General features: G+C 37.0%; 1 protein-coding gene across 5 annotated transcripts in view; it reads left to right on the plus strand.

The window, feature by feature from the left end:
* LOC135467976 (arrestin domain-containing protein 17-like) overlaps positions 1-23,848 on the plus strand; it is a 76,530-nt gene extending 52,682 nt beyond the window's left edge. For all 5 annotated transcript variants that reach the window (XM_064745951.1, XM_064745977.1, XM_064745967.1 and 2 more), the window contains exons 4-8: positions 2,447-2,673; positions 9,098-9,280; positions 19,466-19,648; positions 20,209-20,517; positions 21,193-23,848. In XM_064745951.1, the coding sequence (XP_064602021.1) occupies positions 2,447-2,673; positions 9,098-9,280; positions 19,466-19,648; positions 20,209-20,475 (860 nt within the window). In that variant the 3' untranslated portion in view covers positions 20,476-20,517; positions 21,193-23,848. The remainder of the gene's footprint in view (positions 1-2,446; positions 2,674-9,097; positions 9,281-19,465; positions 19,649-20,208; positions 20,518-21,192) is intronic.
* Positions 23,849-24,865: the final 1,017 nt, after the last annotated feature.

Here is a 24,865-nt window from a genome sequence, read left to right on the forward strand (position 1 = left end):
GAAAGACAAAGTTTGCATATCATGGCTATGAATAAAGGAAGAAAATTGGTATATTTATAAATTTCCAATCAATATTTTTTTTTTTTAAAAAGAGAGAATTAGCCAGATGCTAAACACCAGTTTAATCAATAATTTAAAAAAAAACAAGGATAAGTTGTTTGATAGATATCAGATAAATTGTGTTATATTATGCTCTTTAAATAATGCTTTAATAATTATTTAATTTAATTTAATAATTGCTTTACTGTATTGTTTTATTATTATGATGATTATTATCATTTTAAGCACAGACCTGATATAGTGCAGACAAAAAGAAAAAAATGTGCCAATTTACGCGCGTAAATCAGTTGGCCAGCTGTTCTTGTTTTTCACAATCCTGGACAATCTAGTAGAAGCATCAGCAATGATGTACATGAGGTATGGGCTTTTAGGACATGCATTCTTGTAGTCAAAGTGTTGTAGACTTTATTTTTAACTGGAATTAGCAGAGTGGATATGGGTAATTACAGATCATTACTGATAGATGTGGAGAAGAAAGGGTGGGCTGACATAGGAGACGACTGTGTATGTGTGGATGGGGGCTTGATTACAGGTGTGATATTTTTCACCTGGCCGTGGCCCGAGCTCTAATTACTGCTGTCTTTGTTGTAGAGATTTAACATGTGCTCCCAAAAGGTGCCCTGTCAGTCAGCACAGCTTCCGTACCAGTAGCACATTCATTCATCATTCCACGAAATTTCATGGTTAAAAACAGCCAGATTTAGAAGCTGGCTAGTAAATTAACTCGTTCAGTGTTCTTTAATGGAAAGAAGGAAAAAGTGGGAGGCTAACTTTAACTAAATATGTCCCTTTGGGCATATTAGCTAGATGTGGTGTGTGATGTAAAGTAATGGTAAAAGTAGGTACAAAGGGCTATGTGCAATATTTGAAAATAGAACAGCACAGAATTAGACTAGTCAGTATAATAGGATTTCACATATGGGCTATGTGGAGTTTATACAAATAGCAATCCATGAATATGAAAAACATAGCTGCAAAACTGTCATAATCTAAGGCAGCTTAGATTTAAGAAGCATCGGTAATATTTTTATGACTTCCATATGGCGTTAGCATATCCCCCATCTGTCGTAGGTGCAGTTTATGATTGGTGTTTCGTGCGAATATAATGCCACAGTAATAAGGGTGTGAGAACTGGGGAAAGACATTTACATGAAATACAGCAGCAGAAGAAAATGGGGAAAAAAAGTTTGGAAGTTTTGTGTCCCTGTTCTTGTGTAATTTGAGGTTATTTTGAGGAATGTTTTTAAGTGGTCGAGTAAATTGATGCTGTCAGAATACATTTATGCTCCTTGACTTTTAGTAGGTTTTGATGTTGGGCTCATTCAGATCTTATGGCGGCTAAACTCTTAACTTGAAGTTCACGAAGTGCTTACACCTTAATCAGTTGAAGCTGTTGACAATGATTTGCTGAAATTCCATTAACCTTTATGATGTAGAAACTTTGACTGGACTAGAAACGGGGTTACGTGTACATAAAAGTTATGTTATCCATTTAACTTAATTATCTGCTAATTTCTGTAAAAGCGCCATTTAAGCATTTTGGGGAGTTTTGGGTTGTTGATTTTATACTGAACGTTGCCCCCTGCCAAGTTAGCTACATAAAAGTTACTCCGAATCTGGAATTCCCTTAACACATCTGTTAATGCCATCACTGGGGCCTGATAAGTACCATTTTGATGAATTTTAAAACATGTAAATGAAGACTTGTAACTTGTGACAAGTCAGTTTGTATATGTGTATATATATGTTAGTATGCAGTTTCTTCCCACCATAATGCTGGCCATGGTCGTATACTGTAACTGAAATATTCTTGAGTACGGCGTAAAACACCAGTTAAATAAATAAACATTAGTATGTATGTTGTATGCAATATGACATTTAAACACGTCATACTCAGGTATATATGAATGGCAAATCAAACCCCCTAATCTAAATAACCTTTGTTAGCTTGCCTTATGAAGTAAGGAGAAGTATTGTGACAGAGGAATCAGATACTGTCGGTGGCGGTGCCAGTGTTTAGTTAAGTGTTTGGCCAATCATAGAGTTGTAGTGGCCACCCTTAGAACACAGATAGCCAATCATCGGTAGCAATTTGCATATCGGAGACCAAGAAAATCTTTTACCTTATACATTGTAGCTCAACATTTTGCTCAGCTTTACAGGGTTGCAGTTGCCTCCCACATGGTACATGGATTGCCAAATACAGTTCGCGATTTGAATGTATCACATGACCTGAACATTATGCAGCTTTACAAACTGCTCAGTCAGGCGACCTACTGGTATTCTCTGATAGCCTTGTAAAATGGTTGAAAATTATTTTGTAAACTTTGCATATGAATTTTGTATGTTTATTGACCTGAGTGTTCTTCCATGTTTGTCTTGGCAGGTGACAAGGAGTTGGATGATGATGCTCTCATGCATGCTGGTTCCCATTACTTTCCATTTGAATTCACCCTACCTCAGAAACTGCCTTCCTCATTCAAAGGAAAACATGGCCGACTTCGCTATTTCTGCAGAATGACCATATGTACCCACGGTGGCCCACACCATGAGAAATGTGGGAAATTCGGGGTCATAAGTGTACTGGACCTAAATGCTGAACCTGATGCTGGGGTAAGTCGTAATTGTTCAATAAAAGCCATGATTTTATCTTTTTCTTGGTTGATACGTAAAATCTGGCATTAAGCTGTATCTGAACATTCCATTTGAATATGGTAGTTGACTCATATATGGTGCATCGCCGACATCGTGACAAGCCATAATCTTTAAAGTTGCTTGGGTTGGTTAGCGTGCTAGCGCAGCGTAATGACCCAGGAGTCTCTCACCAATGTGGTCGCTGTGAGTTCAAGTCCAGCTCATGCTGGCTTCCTCTCCGGCTGTACGTGGGAAGGTCTGTCAGCTACCAGCGGATGGTCGTGGGTTTCCCCCGGGCTGTGCCCTGTTTCCACCCACCATAATGCTGGCCACCGTCATATAAGTGAAATATTCTTGAGTACGACGTAAAACACCAATCAAATATGTAAATAAAAAATAAATTAAAGTTGCTTGGCAGCCTTGGAACTTTTTTGTTTGACTCTCGACATAAGAGGATAAACCAGCCAATTGTCAGCCTAGTATTAGCAGACTGTCCTGTCTCATGTCAGAATGGCATTTCAGTGAGGCAGTATTAGGCGTATGCCAGCATTCAGACAATATCATTGCAGGATGGAATTAAAAACCTGTGCAGTCAAGTGATAATTTTTACCCTCACTGTTAAAAAGGCCAGATAGCCCTTGTTGGTAATTCCTCATTCTTGGATTTCAAGACCAATTAAACTTTTTAATTCTTGAAAGAATAGAGGTATTTGTTGGCTTCCCTGTCACTCTAACCCATGAAATCATGCAAAGCCGTGAGAGAGGGTTGAGGTAAAATGTAAGCTTGCCATAGTCTTTCCCTTCAAACTTTGAGCATTTAGTTCCTTAATATGATGAGACACCTTTGACATCTGTGACAAATGCAGTGGTGATGATACTGTACAGTTTACTTATTCTTGCGGAGGGCCCAATGTAACATGCCACAGACAGTTGTAAACTAGAGCAGCCCGCACAGACTGTATTCCTGTCAACCATCTACATAAAAGTCATCTATTGTGCATCTCCTTCTGTCCAGCCTTCAAGACTCTATCTGTAAGCAGGAAGTACAAGATTGTTATGTTTTGCACAACACTCCAAAAATAACGCACTGAGCGCTTGTGGATGTGACAGACCAAAGTACGTAACCATTTCTGTGTTAGCGACTACAATGTCAGGCGATGTCTGTTATGTTATTTTGTTTGTTTAGCAAATTATTCCTCAGTTTTGCCCCGGTCTTGTACAGCAAACCAATTGCCAAAAGAGTCAGGAGTAATTTAGAACAGTCATGGTATTGACCCTGTAGCTAATTTTTCACCTGCCACTTTAGGTGTAGAACATGTGGGCGAAAACAATTTCTATCTATGTTATTTCTTTCTTTCTACCTCCCAGTGTTGGGAGCTTTTTGGCAGATAAGGACGGAGTTGCCTTGCTGCCACTGTTGCTGGTGTAACATAGAGAGAATGAGAGATCTTGCTATGATAAATCTCAGGAGTTACGTAATGATCAACCACCTACAGTCTACATTTCTGCATAGCTCTTGCGTTGAAACATACTTTTCTGTGGTATATGGCCATATAGTTTCCTGTTGAATTTTTTATTTTTGCGCCTTTACCATTTGATTGTGAATCCATTTCTAGGTTGGACGTGCACATGTACCTTTTCTATGCTTGACACTGTAGTAATCTGCATAGGTTGGCCGTGCACATGTACCTTTTCTATGCTTGACACTGTAGTAATTTGCCTTGATGAATTCCATTACAGACTTTAGGTGTACACCTCACATATACTTACAGGCATATACTGATACATTGGTGATAATTTTGTGTATAGAAACATTTCAGATTTGGTTGATAAAAAGCCTTCCTGGAGGGGCTAACTCTTTATTCAGGTTTAAACACCAACCAAGAATACACTGGTTGAACTTACAAAACAGGTGGAGAGAACTGTAGAGTGAATTCTGAATCATCTTACTTAGATAAAGATTCAGTTTTCATTGTGCGTATGAGTTAGTATAAGCTCTACAGACAAAAACAAGACTAAGCACTATATAAAGTAAATTCTCCTCACAAACCAAGGACGCAGTAATCAGTTTCTAGCTGTCATGTTTCAGGTGTCTCTTTGTCTGTTGAGGGCTCTAAAAGTGAATGTAAGCAATTCTGTTGACCTGATATATAACAATATGGCTGTTCCCTTGCTGCTCTATTAATTCTTTAGACTTGACATTGTCATTATTTGCGCACCATTTAATAAACCATGGAAATGAAATATCTTTGGTCTTTTTAACATGTATATAAACACATGACAGACTAATTTTACTAGAAGGGCAAACAGGTTTTGATGTTAAAGCTACCCTATTTCTTCTAATTTTCCGACACTTAGTCTACTCATTATAGCCAATATATTTGTAATTGTAGCTGAAATATTGAGTTTCGGTTTTCTCATATGCTTAGACCATCTAATGAACATCTTTACTTTTCCAAAAGGCTGGTAAAGAAATGTAATGTAAGAAATATTTACTTTCAACACTACTAAAATCTGTCCCCAAAATTAGAAGAATTAGGGTATGTTTTGATGCTGTCAAATATGTGGTTAAAGTGACACGGTAACAGCGATGAAGTAGGTCAAGATCAAGGTGAACACTTTCTGAGATGGGTCTTGGAGTACATACACTAGTTCAATAACCTGCTGTGCAATGACCTCTGCTTTGTCGTGTTTGTTGGAAAATTTTCTTCACAAACATGACAAAGGCCCTTTGTTTCTTAGATACTAATGTTTGGAGAGAGAAAAGGTGATATGACACTCTGTTGCTCACTAGATGTATACGCTACCACTCTTCTGCATTCTCAGATGTTTGATCACCAGGCTACATGTCTGCAGAATGTAACTAGTCGCTGAAATGGATAACATTCAGTCCAGTTTCCTGTGGTTTGGAGTTTAGTACTGACCAACTGCCGTGATGACAAGTCATGTAAACTGCTATAGATTATGACAAACAATATTTATTGTCTTTATCCAAATGTTTATTTATTTATTTATTTGATTGGTGTTTTGCGCCGTACTCAAGAATATTTCACTTATACGACAACGCCCAGCATTATGGTGGGTGGAAAGCGGGCAGAGTTTATCAAAATGTGAAAACACCTTTAACTTTACATTTTACTGAAAAAAAGACAGTAGCGTAACTTTCTAATAGTCTATGTGCCACATTATGGCTGCAATGCTGCCAAAATGGCATTAGGCCATAATTGTTCTTTCATTTATTACCCACATTCTACAGGCATAAATGATTTATTACATGCATTTGAAGAAGTCCATAATAAATAAATAACAGAATGCTTGTTCATGTCTGTAGGACACTGATTTACATTAGCCTATGAGTGTGTACTAGAACATTTCTAAATCATTCCTGTAGTAAAAGTTAATAATGCGTAATTTTTTTGTTCAAAGCATCTTTGCTTCAAAGATACATTTTGGGTATCTCAAATTCCGACAGATATACATTTACGTGTACAAAAATATATCATGCTTGTTAAAGGCAAGTGTAGGACCATGTGGTCATGATCTATGCAAGTACATGAATTTGTTTTGGTTTGGTCATGAAACCTGGCTTGTATCAGCAAAACAAAAGGTCAGCATTTATGAATCTGAACATTTCTAGATCTCAGTACGTTTTAATTTGTAGAAATAATTGGCTGTCATTAGAATAATTGTATCTGGTAATTTATCTAGATTAACTGACATCAGAAGTATTTCTGATGCACAAATACCATGCGGTATGGCCCCTTTAAGAGTGGAATGTATAAAATTTTCCTTGCGGCACTGTTGCGTGTCACTTACGGATATCCTAGTTTTTTTTTATCATTCTCTTGGCAGTGACTGTAGGAAGCTAGTTTTGAAAACATAGCATTATGTCTGTGTCAGTGCACAATTCTCATGTGATGTGTTATGATAATCAGGGATCCGAGTCTTGGTTTTTAGTTTTGATGAGATGTTTTACGATATCGTTGATAAACTTCAGCACCCTGCCAGGCTGATAAAAACCTGTAGATATCCTGAGAGAGATACAGACATTCTTCAACCTGGTAAACATTGTTTTGTTGTCATGGAAGCCCGTTGTTGAACACACATGGGCTCCTGTAGGCTTCCAGAATTACACAACTGGTTTCCTGCTGAGATATCAAAATAAAATGCCGTAAGCTTGTCACTTACTCCAGCAGGAAAATAATTGGGCTTTATTCATGTTTCTGAGAATGTACTGTTATGTTGTCAAAGCTCTGCTATGTAGTACAGAAAACGGCAGCAAGATCACAAGGTTCTTTCACCTGTTTTTTTTATTGGTATCCTCACTTAACCGAGCTTTATGTGAAAGATGTTAACCGATAAGCTTTCTTTTGCCAACAAATAAATAACAATCTCCTGTGTAAGACTGACATTTTTTTTCTCTCCTCTCCAAATCAAAAAAGAAGGAAGGGCTTACATACCACACCTATAACATACAAACATGTATTAGACAGAAAATATGCTTATTAATTTCATGTGTGCTGCATTATTGGCAGCAATGGTGTACTTTGAATACACGTATTTGTCTTATGTACCGTAATTTCCTCAACATTTTCACATATTAAAGAGCAACTTTCAGTGCAATTTATTCACATTTTTATTTTGTTTTTGGAGACAAAAACTACATTCGTTGGGTTGGTCAGTTTCAGGGCTTTACAGAGTGTACAGCTTTATCAGTTTACACAGAATAATGCTTTCAGAACATGAGAAAAGGTTGAAGAATTACAGTAAGCATTTTTAATGTACATTTTTTGCAGTATCATGCAGACACGTGAAATATGGATTTGACTAAAAACACTTTGTTCTATGGGTTATATCAGCACCATTTCTTAATATTAGCAAGTTTGAGAAACTATCACATAGCTCATGTTTTAAGTACAAATGGGCACAGTTTTGTATGAAAAGTTACTCCAAACTGAAATCTCAATACCATGCTCGTCCTGATACAAATCAAATGGCACTTTAGCCTGGACTGAAGCTAATACTGGGCTTAAGTCCTAGTACCGTGTTGAACAATTAGACCTTGGTGCTGTATTTGCTTTGGATACCGCATTCTCTGTATTGTGAATTGAATGAAATAGTTGAGAAATGACGGAGGGGTACTAAAGGAGCAAAGTGTGAGGGGTACTAAAGGAGCAAAGTGTTCGAAGAGTATATGTGGTTCACAGTGTAGACAGGATGCAGGATTTGCCGTTCTGAAATGTGGAAACCACTCAGTTTTGTGTGGAAGTTATTGGCTTCACATCTGTGATTGTAATTGACCTGAAGCAACTGTATCATCAGTAGTTGGGAATGTTGCCAGATTGCCACAGCCTCAAACCAGGGAGCTGGAAGTTTTAGATGAAATAAGCGTTTATCAACAGTTTATAGCAAGGAGTTTGCCTGCAGGATATAAATGTAGATGGACTACTGATCTTGTGACGATGTCTTGTAAAATTGGCCTGTCCTCATGGGTGATTGATTTAGTGCCAAAAGTCAGGGTGTGAAAAATTGCGGCTGGCATGATGCTGAGGTGGCTTGCCTGGAAACTGGGATCATGACAGACCTAGTTAAACACAGCCATACATACCTGTAGCTATTTAGCCAATTGATGAACTGTTTATGGACAAGCTGACTGAGGGAGCCATGTGCTATGAGATTATCCGAAATTGCCAAGTGTAAAAAAATTGTCCACATTTAGATTGGTATATTGAAATGTCTGCTTGTCATAAAAATGGATTAGCCTTCAAGTTTCAGTTTCTCTTCCCTAGAATTTATTTAGCTTAAGGTCAGGAGGTTTGTCAAGCACCTGACAAAGGTCTGCGTTTTACTCTGAACACTTTGGTAGACCTAGTCAGCGCCGTATAAGAGAAAATTCTTGAGCACAGCATTTGACATCAGTCAAATAAATGTATGTAAATCAGTATTCCATAAACCTTATGCCTTTATGGCTTTGTATTGGTCCTAGATTATGCTATTTATGAGTAAAAGCTACTGAATTATAGGATGAGGCTTCCTTTGACTGAGGAGTTTATAGTGCTAGACTTTGAATCACTAGCCCTCAAACATGAAATAAAGAAGCAGACAAGAAAATCTTTATAAGAAACATTAGATCATTTTGTGACAATAAACCATTGGCGACATGTGTGGCTATTGACACACTCTTACAGTCACGGACGAGGAGTAGTACTCTTCCACCATGGTGTGTATATCAGAAGCTCATCAGTAACCCTGGGCACTCTAGTTTCCTCATAAAACAGACGGACTGCCACAGTTAGTGTAGTTAGACAGCAATCATATTAATGTATAAAAATAACAATAATCAAACAAATAAATATCATAACTTTTTTTTTTTTTTTTTTTTTTTTTTTTTTTTGATTTTTCAGCTGCCAGTAGAAAATGATACATTCGAGACAGTGGGCTCCTGGTGCTGTGTGGCAGGCACAGTCACTGCCACCCTTAAGCTGGACCGAAAGGGATTTACGCTAAAAGAGGCCATCCCTGTCTGGGCAGAGATTAAGAACCTGAGCAGTCGGAGAATTACGGGCACTCAGGTGTCATTAATACAGGTAAGCATTCAGTTGTAAGCATGTTTGGGACGGGGTGAGGAAGAGCGATTGTGTGGTATTTGATTATCAGACAATATTACACTTAAGTGAAAATTTAAAGAATAATCCAAAATTGTGCCAATACTCTTTATACTCTGTATTTGAGGTGCCTCTGGTGTGGTCTTATGTGAAATTTAGCCGAAGATGACTAATATAACCAATGCCGCACGTGGAAGATTTCACAGATAACTCAGTGGTTTGGTACTCGGGCACTCCAATTTCCTCCACTCATAAAACTGGCTGCCATTATGAAAAGAAACAGTTCCTGAGTACGGCATTAAGCAGCAGTGAATAAATCAAAGGATTATAATTGTCATCATCATGCACAGTGAAAATATATATGTGTATTCTGTAGAAATGATGTTCATGATGCATGAAGGATGGTGTTTACCATAAATTTTGTTTCAGTAAAAGAAGGTCATCATATTTAGGCTTACTGATACAATTATGTATTTTTTTTATTTTTGTCAACAATTTTATAAGAATCTTCTGAAATAAAGGGAGGGACAAAGGGTTATGCATCCAAACACGTAATAAAACGAACAAAGGCCATGGATTGTTCCCCAATCTGAAAGTCCTTTTTATCTGTGTAGTGCTAAGAAAATATGGTATTTAATAACGGTTGAGTGAAAAACTAGGTGAACACAATTAAGTGTTGACCTAATGAACAGGCAGCCATCGGTGGCGCAAAAACCTATAAAGCTGTCAGTACTGCAGGAGGAAATTATACATTTACCCCAGGCTTGTGTGGGAGGGTGGAAACCCAACAGGTTGCTTGGCTTTGTAGCTGTGTTTAGTGAGAGCTCAGAAAACAAAGCACTCAGTCTGATATTCTCCTTTTGTTACCGCTACAGTAGCTATGCCAACAAATCCAATGTTATTTGAAATTCATGATGCGAGACTCGCCCCCCTGACAGCTAATTTCTCCCATGGGAACTGATTTGTCGTTTGGATGTGCCCAGAAGAGTGTTCAGTTGAGTTTTTTGGTGTTAACCGCCCAGTGAAGTGGCAGCTTCCACTAGCAGGCTGTTACCAGCATTGTACTCATGTTCGGCCACACTGCATATATACCAGTGGACTGACATAGAGATCTTGTGAAAATATATGCAGTACTCAGACGTGGTTGTTTGCTGATTTGAGCGAATTTGTTTTCCTGGGTTGTTCAAAGCAAATCCATAGAGCTTTTGTGCCATACCAAAACAGATGGAAGGTCATTTCTACAGATATGTGTATATTTTCATATTGAGGATGCAATAAGAAACATTTTTAAAAAAAAATTGATAACTCAATTGGTTCAGAAAAAAAATAACGTTTTTCCAAAATTGCTACATTTCATGAATAGGCCCTATATGCTAATTTCCTATGACACATATTAAAAGTTGTTCCATCTCCCAATAATTTGATATGGGCTGCAGATGTAGAAAAAGGTTAATAATTGATCTTTCTGCTCTGTCCCGATATACCCAGTGAAGAATTTTTTGTTGAAGATTACACTTTGCACATTTGTGGATAAAGGGTGGTGCATTTCCCCTGGAAAAGATAACTGAGCTGTTGACAGAAGCCTTAGTAGAATTGTACACTGTAACCTTTATACACACTGTGGTATTGTTTACCATGGCAACTGTGGAGATGTGTTGATAGCATTGATTACTTCCCCCTGATTTGCTGAGTTGCAGTGTAACTCAAACCTGAGATTTCTTCTCCAGAGTAAAGCTTATAGGTCCTGTCAGATATGTGATGTATACACATGGCCTGAGACTGTGTGTGTATGCACTAACTTGAAATAGTTCAGTCTTAAGTGAAAGTGAAACTACATGTGGACAACTATTTCATGTATACAACAAATAATTCTAGTCATGGAAAAATGTACAAGTTTTGATTTAATTCATTTATGCCATGAATCAGTACATTTTCAACTTGAGATAAGCATTGTCTACATGTACTCTTAAATTGTCAGACTTTTGGAATATGTCAGTGTGGACAGATTGTGTCCAAACCACAGTAACAACCAAACAACTCACTTTGTTAGCTGCAGAAAATGGCATACAGAATAGTTTAGACCGTGTTATTATCAGCAAAGGCATGCACATCTGTATCATTTGTGTACAAATAATTTTGCAGTGGCATATCTTGACAGAATAACTCTGTTATTGTTGGCTTATAAAGAAAATCTGAATGTCACTATGATTTGGATTTGTACTTCAAATTCAGTGACAAAAGGCATCCTGTGTTGGAAGATCTGATGGACTATTTGCATATCTTTAGAACCTTTATAATGTTAGTGAGCACTGAACTACATGTTAATAATTCAGATTACCGTTAACCACAGCTGGCCTCTGCTCGTGAGAGGATAAAATCTGACCTAGCCATGGTTACGGTCAATTACATTTCTGCTTGTTAATGGTATCTTGACCATTGGCAACTGTTGAAGATACGAACTACTGCTTGATTAATCATAACTGTTGACTACATTGTTAAACCCTAACGAAGGAGCCCAATTCAACACCCATGAGGAGCAGTCGGACAAATGACCATCCAAATGGCTTAACTGGACCAAACAGCTGGCATATTGTACTGTCAGTGACCGCAAGACCCTCTCAAGATGGGAATCTAAATGCTCCCTGAGGGACCTTTGTCCTTCAGTAAGGTCTGGATGGGGTTTGGAAATACTAAGGCGCTGGGATATTCATTTGATTACTCAAAGGGTGCGATAGTACCACTTGAAATTTCCAGTATCGTTGAGCATGTGGTATTCACCACTGACCAGGCTGATCTGTTCCATTTCTTCTTCCATTAAATTGCTGGTCATTCATTGAATTGCTGGTCTAGTTCTTGTGTAAGAAAGTAGGTCAGAGCAGTGTGTGGACAGAGATGGAAGAGAAATCGAGTGACACATGTATGATGAAGAAAATCAATCTTAAATGCAACACTTATCAAGACGTTATGAGAGCTATATTGGGCATTTAAGACTGGTGCATATTGGTGATAAGAAAAATTACTACTTTATGCAAATCAGTTCCAACTTTAGTTCAGCAGTTTAAAAAAGTCAGTGACTACTGTACCGGTTAAGGTGAACGAAGTGATAATTCTGTCAGCTTTATAATAAATTGTTCATTGTCTTGCTATTTTAAATTTGGCTGCAATAATCCGTTCTCCTTATAGCACAAGGTGAAGTGATTTACCTGGAAAGATCGCATTGTCTGTGAACTCCCTTTGTTAATGAAAAAGATAATCGCTGAATGCCTTTTCACCAATATTACAGCCATGTTCATTCACCGATATATAATTATTGAAAGATATTGTAATATCTTCACATGGTAATTACTTCATAGTTGTCCCTTCACATGTTGGTCAATACCTACATTATTATAATAATGCAAATTGTGAATTGGTCAACACACAATAACAGATAGAGATAATGCTGTCCTCATGTTTTTTTTGTCACTTAAACTGAATGTCAGTATAATGGTGAAAATCTTTGTTTAATATTTACCCTTAGCAAATGTTCGCAGATGTTCGTTGGTTTCAACCCAGTCTCTGCTCGGTTTTCTCACATCATAATGCTGGTGGTCATTATATAAATGAAATGTTCTTGAGTGCGACTTAAAACCCTAATCAAAAAATAATGAAGTTTAGTGGAAATAAAATATTCTCCTGGGTTTACAGTACTGATGGGGGGAGGGGGTAGCTTGAGATTCAGTTGTGATCGTCATATGTGGTTCAGAACACATTTCTTTCCTTAGAACAGTTGACATGCGTCAATTTCTATTTGAGTAGTACCCTGAGATTGTTTGGATTCTCTATTACATTCTTATTGTGGCATCGTCAGATCTTCTCGTTTCAGAGATGAACATTTCCAGTTTACTTAAGTGATAACCTTTCAGATGCCCTCAAACTCTAAAGGTTTTTATGTGGTACTTGCTGCTGTGCAATCAAGAATTTTAGTTTAAAAGCAATCTGGATTTTTCCAAGGATGCCCCAGTGAGAGCACTCTAGAACACCTGCTGTTGCAGAAACGCTGCCCTGTGGAGTCAATTGCTGATCAACGAGGCCAGATGCCATTAGAATGGCATAACCAAATTCTCCATGGCAGTGGTGAACATAAGAAACTGCTTGAGTAAATATGTTTTGGGGCTTCTGTACATAAAAGTTTGTTTTTGGGCCATGATGATGAGCTGAAGTTCTTGAATACTACAGCTTTCTTAGAACTGGATTGATTTTTCTATTGGCCATTGCTCGAGCATGGAAGGAAAACATCCCCTTAGTGCTGTGCTCTTGTGGAATAAGCCGTCAAAGATGGAGCCGCGGCAGAAGCGTGATCCACGGTTAATTTTATGAGGTTCGCTCATCGCGAGTGGCAGGAGGCTGATCGTGAAGTTGTTGGCCAATGGGGAATCAGCGGGCAACATTCATCTCTGCGAAACTCTGGTCTGATTGATTACATATATCAGCCTCAGGAAGAGCCCCTGGCGGGGCGGATGTCTCCATATATATGACAGCAGATCACGCACTGATACTCCAGCAATCAATGCGCTATGCCAGACGCAAGTCTTCTCATTAAAAGAAATGATCCGAGAGATTGCCCCAGAATTGTTACAGCTCGTCTAAACCATTCATTAGGACAAGTTTTATGGTCTTGGGGACTATATCCGACAAGTAATGCATCATGAAGTCTTTCTGTGCTACGGCCAGGTCACCATGACATTTACTCTTATTGTTGTGTTAGATTTATATTTTCATGAGAGATAGATTATGCTGTGCCAGATCTAAAATATTTCGTTCATGATAGATGAAAATTGCACAACGTTGCAAACTTACTTTAACATGGATGAAAAAGTTATTTCACAATGAAAAAAACTCCAAATACAGGCTAACCATTTGTTGTCGGCTTTAACATTTTATCGATTTTCTCCAATTCAAATGCATTTTTATAATATCATTTATAAAATAGTCAGTGGCAGTTTCATGTGTTTTTTTTTTTTTTTTTTTTTTTTTGACAAGTTTTAGGTGTCGTTCGCTTCTCTTTGTATCGATTTTCTCCAGTTTAAATTTATTTTTGGTAATGTCATTTATAAAAAGAATCACTTCCAGTTTTATGTGGTTTATTAGACAAGTTTCAGGTGCCCTTCACTTCTCTTTTTATTGATTTTCTCCGGTTTAAATTTATTTTTGGCAATGTCATTTATAAAAATAATCAGTTACAGCTTCTTATGGTTTATTTGACAAGTTTCATGTGTCGTTGGCTATTCATTTATTGTTATTGTTTCCCAAAGTACCGGGTATTATCAGCATGGTTTTCCTGAGGGGAGGATGTTGAAAATGTAGTGCAGACTTACTGACCCGGCAAATGAAAGAAGAAGTTGGTAATTTCCTGGTACATTGAGGGCAGACACTTGTTTGGCATTTTGAATAATTTGGTAGCTGGCCATAGCTCCAGGTAACCTGACTGGCAAGATAGTTCAGAAAGCTAACTGTCTGTTGAAATAATGATGGATTATGGGATAGCTGGGCAAGCCTGTCTCTTCAGGTTCTATCATTTACCTCATGGCACTACCGTACATACCTGAAAATTGGTTGCAAGAATGTTTTTATTAAAGTTGTTGCAGATACATTATCACTTTCTTGAGAATTTCATTTTTGAAGACAGCAAGTATCCAGCTCTGTGTTGAGCAGATAATACTGTTTACTCATGCAGAATGCTTAGGTACTGTTATCTGCTGCTAGTCTCTCAGCAAGCAATCCCAAAAAGTTAAAACTGGGTTGATTACATGCATGTGTTTGTTTATTTTAGTAGTGGATAACCTCCTGTCTATTTTGTCAACAAGTTTGATAATTTTGTTTAGTCTGAGATGCCCTCAGATTGACTCAACTTTTGATAAGGTGTTATTTGTGTGGTATCGTCTGGTATGTGTAAATGTGGAAATCCTTTGCACCTCAGAAATTCCACCTCACTCTTGCAATACACACGTTTTTTTGTATGAGCCACATAAACGTGGAGTAATGAATTATTGTTGTTTTGCTTCTTCTAAGGAATTTAGCCTTTTCTAATGTACTATAGAAATGAGAATCCATATTTTGAGTTATGATGACAAGCCAAGATGTATTTTCTTTTGATCAACTAAGGGCAAACATTGGTCATACCCATTTGACAAAGGAATCCCAATATTGCATTGATTTTTCCATGGATTAAAAATAGATTAAATCAATACATTAGATATGTGTATGTAAAGTAATATGATTTCTGATTTTGAATATTTCATTTGCACGTGAATAATTTAGTGATTGTGAGTGATTTATGGAAATTACAGTACAAGAAATGTTGCCTCACAAGGAATTCAGTGTTTTCTAAATTACTATTAAAATAGTAAGTCCATATGTTTTATGATGATGACAAACCAGCATTTTCTGCTGATGAACTAGGGGCAGACATTGATCCTGTGTGACACAGGAATTCCAGTGTTAGATATTTTCACTGGATAATATTGTTTCATGAAGTCCATGGATTGAGGATGGATTAAATTTATGTACATAAGGCTATATGGTACATTGTTATGAATATTTTGTTTACTAAAAACCTTATAGTGGAAAGTTTACAGAAATTACAATGTGTAAAATCATTAGTGCTGCTTGTATATTGAAATGTGTCTGAGGTTATTTTGGATTGTCTATGTGATGAGTGCATGGATATGTGATGTAAAGGTTTTACAGAGACAGCACCGCCATTGTGATGTTTTTGGAAGCTTGTGGATTAAATGAAATTAATTCTCGTAAAATTTTGTGTACAAATTCCTCTGGAAAAAAACGCTGTAGAGTACAGCAGAGAAAAATTTATAGATAAAATTTGTACAGTATATACCTGCCTGGCTTAGTGTGTAGCTAATTCATCTAATTAAGTATGGTACAGCAGATGAGTTTTTGATTATGTTTTGTTACCAATCTGAGATGGCTATGTTGACAGACATCTGTGCTACATGAAGTCCAAAAAGAAATGTACTGGAAACTCTGGTTTTATGGGAAAACTTAGCTCATTTGAAGTTGGAGACCATGTAAATGTGTGCTTCTCATTGAAAATTTCTTTGACTATTGATTAGTTATACTGTGGTCTTGAAGAGTATTCGTTTAGCCTTAATTTTCAATTCCTGAAACCAATTGACATTGGCGTGATCTTTAAGGAGGAAGAAGAGGAACATTGAAATATTTTTCATTTTTATCTCATCAGAACATGTGAGAAATGGTGATGCATTTGAAATTTGTTTACTGATAAAATGGAGAAAAAATATTATTTATGCGGGAAAAGAATGTTGTGTAGATTTTGATTGATTTCATTTGGACATTAATAGCACTGTTGCCCACTCAGCGTAAGTGATTTCACTCTCTCCAGACATCAGATGAAAACCCATCAGACATTTCTCATGTCAATAATTTTCTCTTTCAGCGTAAAAAAAAAATTGAATCAAGAAATAAACACATAAAAAGCCATAGACGCTTCAGTAAATTCAACACACATTGCCCGGAAAGATTTTTTCCCAGCACAGTTTTGGCAGGCGAAGTTTCTGTATTAGCATCAGACCAGCAAATTGTCGGTAATGTGACTGACAGGCTAAAAATGTCCCTTAAAAGCATGCACGGTCAGATAAAACAAGCACTTCCCCAACAGTAAAGCCCGAAGGATGGAAGGTACAGTACCAGTAGCATGATTGTCCAGCCTCTTGGCCATTCTTTATCCCATGAATGCTCATCGCGCTGTCTAATGGACTGTCTTGAAAGCTCATTGGTTAGAACATGTATATCAAAGATGTGAGAAACAAAGCAAAACTTTTCTAGCGCCTAACTTGGCAGGAAATACAAGATACTTTTGTTGGGTTGCATTGTATAAATAGACACTGTAGGCATGGGTCAGTATTTATAGAAATGACAATGGTAGTATGACGTTATGATACTCCATATCAGTGGCTCTCAGTGCTTTGAAGAGAACACATTAAAGAAGCTTAGAATCTTTCCTGACCAGGCTTAATGAGCTGGTGTTGTGATCACAATGTTAATTTGTGGAATGTAAATATGTAAACAAATTTCCTAAAGATTTTCAGTCCATTCTGTGATACATTGTATATGTAAAGCCTTAAATTTGACCCCCAGCCTCAGGTAAACTTTGTGCCATCTTATCAAAGATTTTCGCTTATTTATATTAGGTCATTTTGATGACATCCAAAAATTGAACATAACATGCAGTTGTCCCCATAGATACATACATATTTTTGTCATTCGGTATATGAATCTGCTTATATCTAAAATTATATTATATAATAGACCCTATAGCCCTCTTCCAATCCTGTAGCTGAATATACCAGTAGTTAGGACTTTAAATTGGCAGTTGAGTACTCTCAGTTGGTGATCATGATACAAGTTTGAATGTGCAGGGCGTTCCAAATATCAGTATAGTGTGGCTGGTGGAATGTCATGTCTGCTGTCTTGCTACTGCTAGTAACTGTGGAATCTAGTAACATGACATTAAATTCAAGCAAACGAGGAATTATTTATTGTGCATTTCTTTCATTGATAGTTGTCATTAGGGTGAAAAACCTGGAAATATATACTTTGCCATAATTGGTAGGATTTCCTGTTGAGTTTATATTTAACATTTAATAGTGGCATAGCATACAGTCATGCAGCAGATTAGGAAATGTCATAGATTTCAAATACTGCCATGTATTTATTTTATCATTATTGTATTGGGCATTAAACTGTGAATGGATTATTTAACTCTTGAAAACGTGTTATGCAAAGTGCCAACTTGATCTAGTCAAGTGGTGAAGCAGGTTGTAGAATTTGGCCTCAAGTTGAAAATCGGAAAATGTGGAAATTAGTGAGTCTTACCTTGTAACCAAAAAGTGCTCAGTTGGACTTCAATGAAGGTTCACTGATCTAAGTTTGTGGTTCAGTATATTTTTACATATTAAAGTGTGAACAGCATCCCTATCAATTTGTAAATGCAAAACTACAAGTATTGTTAAGTTGTTTCTGCTGATTATCACTTGAGGACACTTAAATCAGCGTGGTTTACAGTGTTAGTAAAGTTAACCAACCATGGGATATATATATATTATGTGATGGATGTTCTGGGCATTGTTAGATAGTGTGGGTAGTAACGATTACCATGTCCCTGATTCTCTGGAAATGAGAGTGTTCGGTGCGAACTGAAGGTGTATCGCTCAGTGAGAATGAAAGCTGATTCAACATACATGTACCTCCAGCCTCCCGCCCCAATCCCCTGTCAGACAGTCTTTAGTTGTAAGAATAACAGGTATCCTTATCCGTTGCTGAGAAACTTCATCTGGACACGTAATAACACTGATTTCCTGTCTATCGCATTCATTTATTTTTTCACCGATCAAATTCTATGTATCTAGGTGAGTTTGGAACAAGCCTTGTGTATAATTGTCTGTTTTGATAAGTATAACAGATCAGATGATAGAAATGCATCGTAGGATTCTGCCAAGAACTATTCTGTACATGCATTTGCATTCATTCACTGGTGCTTCAAATGCCCCTTTTATTAAATGGCAGGTGTTCATAGTGATGAATTGCTTAAGACTGTCAGGAGAAGGGAAGTAAGCATTGAAAGTTTATCTTGAGTAACATGGCAGGGTTATGTCCCTTTACAAAGAATTTATCTGGATCAATAAATAAATCATGATAGTTTTAGAAAATCATATATTTGTTGAAAAATAAATCATGGAAGTTTTACAATTGAAAATCATATATTTATTCAAACATAAATCGAGGTAGTTTTACTATTGAAAATCATATATTTGTTAAAAGAAAGGACAGTTGTGAATTATAGCTGCTGTTTTCTTTTCCCACTTGGAAGTCCATGTTTTGGAAGTGACCTTTTATATTTGTAGTCTTTGCTTCATAGAAACTGCAGACTTTGTAATGAAGTTATATTGTTAATTGTCTTCATGACTACTTTTAATTTCAGAATTTGTGACTCTTGTGAATTAGAGTAAAAGTTAAGGGTATTTCATAAAGTACTTTGTGTATTGAGAAGTTTTTGCATTCATGTCTCGTACAGGTGAGCTGTTTGGTAGCCTGTTGTATGCAACAGACAGCTTGATGAAAAAAAAACGTGTGTTTTGTGTGTTTCAGAACATCACCTACTACTCGTATAGAGGGCGCTTCACAGAGACGATTGTGCTGGTGACGATCCACAAGGGGAGTATCTCTCCACGCGGCAAACAGACCTGGCATGGAGAGTTACTTAGCATTCCCTCTGTCCCACCCTCTCATCTCCGCGGCTGCAAAATCATAGACTGTCAGTATATTCTAGAGGTGAGCATGCATCCTTTGTCGTAAATTCCAGTCAGCTTTGCTGGCAGTGATAAAACATGGCTTAGTCAACAGGGATGTGTTCTGAGCTATTTTGGTACTACTGGCTGGTATGGACCCCCAAACTCTCCCCATAAATAATGTGATTGTCTCTAAAAATAATGACTACAGAGGCAGTCTCAAGTGATTTTCCCTAAGGTTTTCGTCTAACCTTTACCATTGCCACAAAAGGACAAGTGAGGAGAATATAAGTAAAGTTCGGATGTGTGAACTGCCAATCATCAAATTCAGCAGAATTTTATTTTGTGTGATTTACAATTCGGCGAGATTCATATAAGATATATGAACATTCTCCCACCCTTAAAACTGATGACAATGAAAAATTGTAGAATGTTAAATAACGGTGAAATAAACATGAAGCAAGGACTGCCTTGTGGAATCTATCTTTTCATTAACTTAATGTTCCTTATTTTGACTGATAAATTTTTTATGTGTCCATTGATTATGTAATTGTTGTGGATATAGTCAGGTTGTTTTACGATGAGGAAAAAAATGTTTTGCAGCTTTCCATCAAGCCATCTGGACTGGCCAGAAAAATCAAACTTCCGTTAGACATCCTGATCGGCACGGTGCAGTTGCAGGACGCACAGATGCGGCGGGTGTCTTACCACCCACTGCCCTCACCCCCCTCCCCCACAGACTCCTCCACCCCCTTCTTCCCCATGTTCTACGACACCTCATCAGACAAAGTGTTCCTGACAGACAGCTCCCTGCTACAGCACATGCTACCCACAGCCCCACCCTGGGAGGAAGATGATGACATCCCCTGAGGGGTAACAACCTCACTACAGATGCACACAACATACTCTGTGGTAAGATTGGGGACAGAAGGTGTACATAAATATCACTTCTTTTAGTGGCATTTAGAAGTTGAGTGGACAAAGACTCAGCTATATCGTATTACTCTATATACAATTGACATAATATGTCAGTATTATATTACTCTGTAAACCAACATTGTGAAGTGTCAATCACTTGATAACATTACAGGCACCAACATGAAAATATTGTGTGAATAAATTATGAACTTGTTATCCGTAAGTCATAGCACTTTTTTCTGTGAGTAGTTTTTAGCTCTCCTGTATAATGCACAGCAGGAGCCATTTTCCAAGCATCAGCATTAAAACAGGTAATGAGAGTGTAAGAATATTTGTACTATACTGGTCTAATCATACCTAAGCACCGATGGCAACATTCAGAGAAGGGAACATGCAAAAATCATAGGAATATATGCATATGATTATGTATATATAATGAATTTGAATCCCTGTCATGTCATGGAAAATATATGAATATGGTGTTACACAGAAATCAGTTGAAATTGAATGTCATGACATATTTAGTGTTAATGTAAATGGCAAGGGTGGTACTTCATGCATTGACTTCAAGCACATAGTGATACCTGTGCGAAACCACTCTCTGGCTTATGTAAATGACTCCTGTGACTGTACCAGTGAAATATTATTGATTTGTCTTTCTGGTTTCAGGTGGAGGCAATCTTCCAAGTGGGTCCAGCAAAAATACCATATCATTACATAACCAGACTTGCCAAAATGTTATTCGTGTTATGACTTGGGTGCCAGTTATCTCCCTTACTGGCTGGTGACTGTTTTCGCTCTGCTGCCTCTCGCTTATGCTTACTACGCTGCATCAGTGCCATGGGTGTGCTAACAAGGAAAGAAATGGACCTTCAGAATGGGACGATTTTTTTGTATTCCTTGGGATCATATGTACAGTGTTATGAATGTTGAATACATCAGAAGTGCTTTTGACGCCTGCTAGTCAAGACAGCTGTGAAGTTAAAGCTGTTGTTAAAGGACTTATATGGTGTCAGAGGAAAAGGCTGACAGTGCTAAGGTTGTGGTTCGGGCAAAAGATTTGTGGAAACCATATTGTCAGACTTGTGCTGAGACGAGAGAAGGAATGTGGCTGTGAAATGTGTGCGAGATGTGTGACTCACTGACTGACTGACTATTTATGCAAAGGGAGGTAACCCCTGGTGAGGAGAGGAGAAGACGTTACTAGGATGTGTACATAGAAAGCCAGGTGTGATGTGATGTTTTCTAATTGATTTACGAGATTTTTTAAAAGTCCCAGACTGAACAGCAATTTAATATCCTATATAATTATATTTAGGTGTCTCTTGTTTTAAATGATCATGAAACCTATCTATGACATACGTGTTTAAATAATTGTCAACTGAAATTTGGAGTAAAAGTATGAAAAAGAAAACAAAGCATTGTGAAGTGTAAAAGTAGGTGAGACATTTCTCAAAGGTTGTCTTTTTTTTTTTTTTTCATAATACAATGTCATGCTTCTACAAAAAAATAAATAATTGTGTTTTAGTATTTTAAACAGAAGGAATTTACTGTTATGTTATTTGGTTTGGAAAGTACACAATTTTTAGAGTGTAGTACATGTATGTATGGAATCTTTGGCTGCAGAAAACCCTTGTTTATTGTTCTCATCCAGGTCTTGGATTTATACAGATGTTAACAACTTTTATGCTGCCACAGGTTATACGTCTTGGTCAGTAGCTGGTCTCTCTGGCTGTATTACAATCATTTTATGTCTTGTCTCTGAGCACATCTCTTTCATTAACAGATTGTTTGGTCCTTTTTCTGGAATTTCTGTGAAATTCCAGTCGATGGTAAATTGGACTGTTTTATCATACTCGTAAGTTTGCCAGCAAGGTTATATGTCAGACAGTCTAAATGTGAATGTACGATAAAATATTTTTGACTCTGCTGTAACTTGTAACTACTTATAATCCAAACTTTCCAAGAAAAAAAAAACAGTTGATTATGTTTTATGAGAAACATTTTGACCCTTTCAGTATATTGGATTTTTTTCTATTGCAATCCTTGGAGGAATCTCTTTTGTGAACATTTAAGAGTTAAAGGAAAAATTTTCTTGGATATTGTACATGTATGCATCAGTACCTTCAGGGTTAGCTCAATATTTTCAATGAAAAAAACATCAAAATTAGTTCTGGAGTGATTTTGTAATGCAAAGTTGTTAAGGAGAAGTCTGGCCTTGTTTTGTTAGTTTTCATATCCATGAAAACTGGTAACCCTTGAACATGTAGGCTAAAATCATTCATACTGTTAAATCAGTGTTTTGTGCACATTAAGTGGGCAGAAAGTCTTGACATTTACATATGTCCCGCATATAAACAGTATTTTCCATGTTATGATTGAATCTCTGGAGCTGTAGTGCTCAACTGCTACATGACAGCATTTTTGTTTAACTGTGGAGAAAGCACAGAAATGGAGACTTGATGGGCCTATACTATGCTCCCTCCCGTTTGAGTGTGTCATGGCTTGCATCAAGGTGGTAGTGCTTGTAGTCTAAGTAAAAGATGTGACACAGAACATGCAGGATACTACAGATAATAAGATAGAATTCAATGCCCATGGGACTTGTTTTGAGCAGGGAAGAGAGTCTCATTGAATACCTCGATTAGTGAAACATTTATTAAAAAACATATGGTTTTAGCATTTCTTTCTCATGGTTTTGTACTCAGATATTTTTGTATGCACCTGCCAAGATAATATCGTTTATTCTTAATACTGCTCATGACCTGTGTTGAGATTTGTATATGTTTCAATTGGTTCAGAGTTCCTCAAGAATATGATATATTATGTAAATGCTGTGTATTGCCTATTTCCACAAAGAATATAAGCTCATTGGCATTTAATCATATATATTGTACTTTCCTAGCAGGAACCTAGGTATTCTTAAAATGGGACTGTTGTAGAAAACCTCAATATTCTTGGATCATTGATGGGTTTTGTTTTTCGAGTTATTCCTGAAGAAAATGTAACAGGTTGCTTTTTTTGCAATGAAAACTTTGTGGTGTTTCGGACTGGAAGAAAAGATACAGAATCTTTGCACAATTTCGTTTGAACGTGTGAAGGTGTCAATTCAGACAGTTTATTGACCGCTATGTCAGAACATTGTTACATCATATGGAATACTAATGATGGTAGTAACAAGGGTAGTAATTCATTGTTATAGTGCATTTATGAATTACGACATATTTTGACACTTGATGTATGGCAGTTATATTGTTATAGTACTTGTATACATGTAAGATGACATGCAACTCCAGTATATAGCACTTGTAACATTAATGACATTTGTGTATTTGTGTTCCTTGGACTACGTAAATGTTGTATTTTTACTCTCATCAGCAAACCCATATTGTGTAGTTTGCATCATATATATCATGTGTATAATTTTACCATTTTTCATTTGTGCTATGGCTGTCACTTTCATTTCTTAACCAACGATCGACCGGAAAGAAATTTCACTTGAGTTTAGTGGAGGTTCTCAGACACCGTTTTATGGCAAAGGGCTGGATTGCTTTGCCAGATTCACCAGCTGTTGAGCAGTCTTTTATTATGTTTTGAATTTTACCAGATCAGAAATATCCTTTGTCTTAAATCGTATTCATTTGCAACATTGTTCATGGTACTAATTCATTTTCAAATTCCACAGAAATTTCACAAGTTAATACCAGTTTTCTGTTTAGAATGTGTCAATCAAAGGGAGTTAATTCATTCCAGATAGTTAGGTAAAACCTGATGTGCAGTAGAAGTATGTACATGTATGTATATAAAGTTCATTTGTCATTCTAACTAAGGCTGCTAAGCTGTAGATGGTTTTCAGCAGCAGTAAAACGCCAAGCTTATATTTTGGTCACTTATGTCATATTTACAATCAGACGTAAGTCGTCAGGATTGGCCTGAACAAGAAGTAGGTCTTTCACATAAAAAAATATTCTCATGATAATAATGCAAAATATGGATTGTGCACTAGTATAAAGAAAGTCCAGGAAGTTCAATGTTCTGAGTGAAATTGTCTTTGCTAGAGGGAGTTCATTTAGGATAGGAAGTGTTCACAGCAGGATGCAGAAAAGAGTAATTCAGCATGAGTATTTCCAATATGGTAATGAATGTATTGGATGCTCTTTAAGTAAGCATTTAAGCCTCTGCTTTTGTGTAGGAAGCTTGCCCTTAGTTACAGGGAATTTTCTTAACAGGCTTTTTGCTTTTTTACAAAACAATTTGCATTTAACTAGAAGCCATTCTTTAAGACTTGATAAGGAGGGTTACCATGGAAATTAAAATCCATGTAAGCTGTATGAATATGTAC

The sequence above is a fragment of the Liolophura sinensis genome, chromosome 1, assembly GCF_032854445.1.
Source record: "Liolophura sinensis isolate JHLJ2023 chromosome 1, CUHK_Ljap_v2, whole genome shotgun sequence".
Lineage (NCBI taxonomy): Eukaryota > Metazoa > Mollusca > Polyplacophora > Chitonida > Chitonidae > Liolophura > Liolophura sinensis.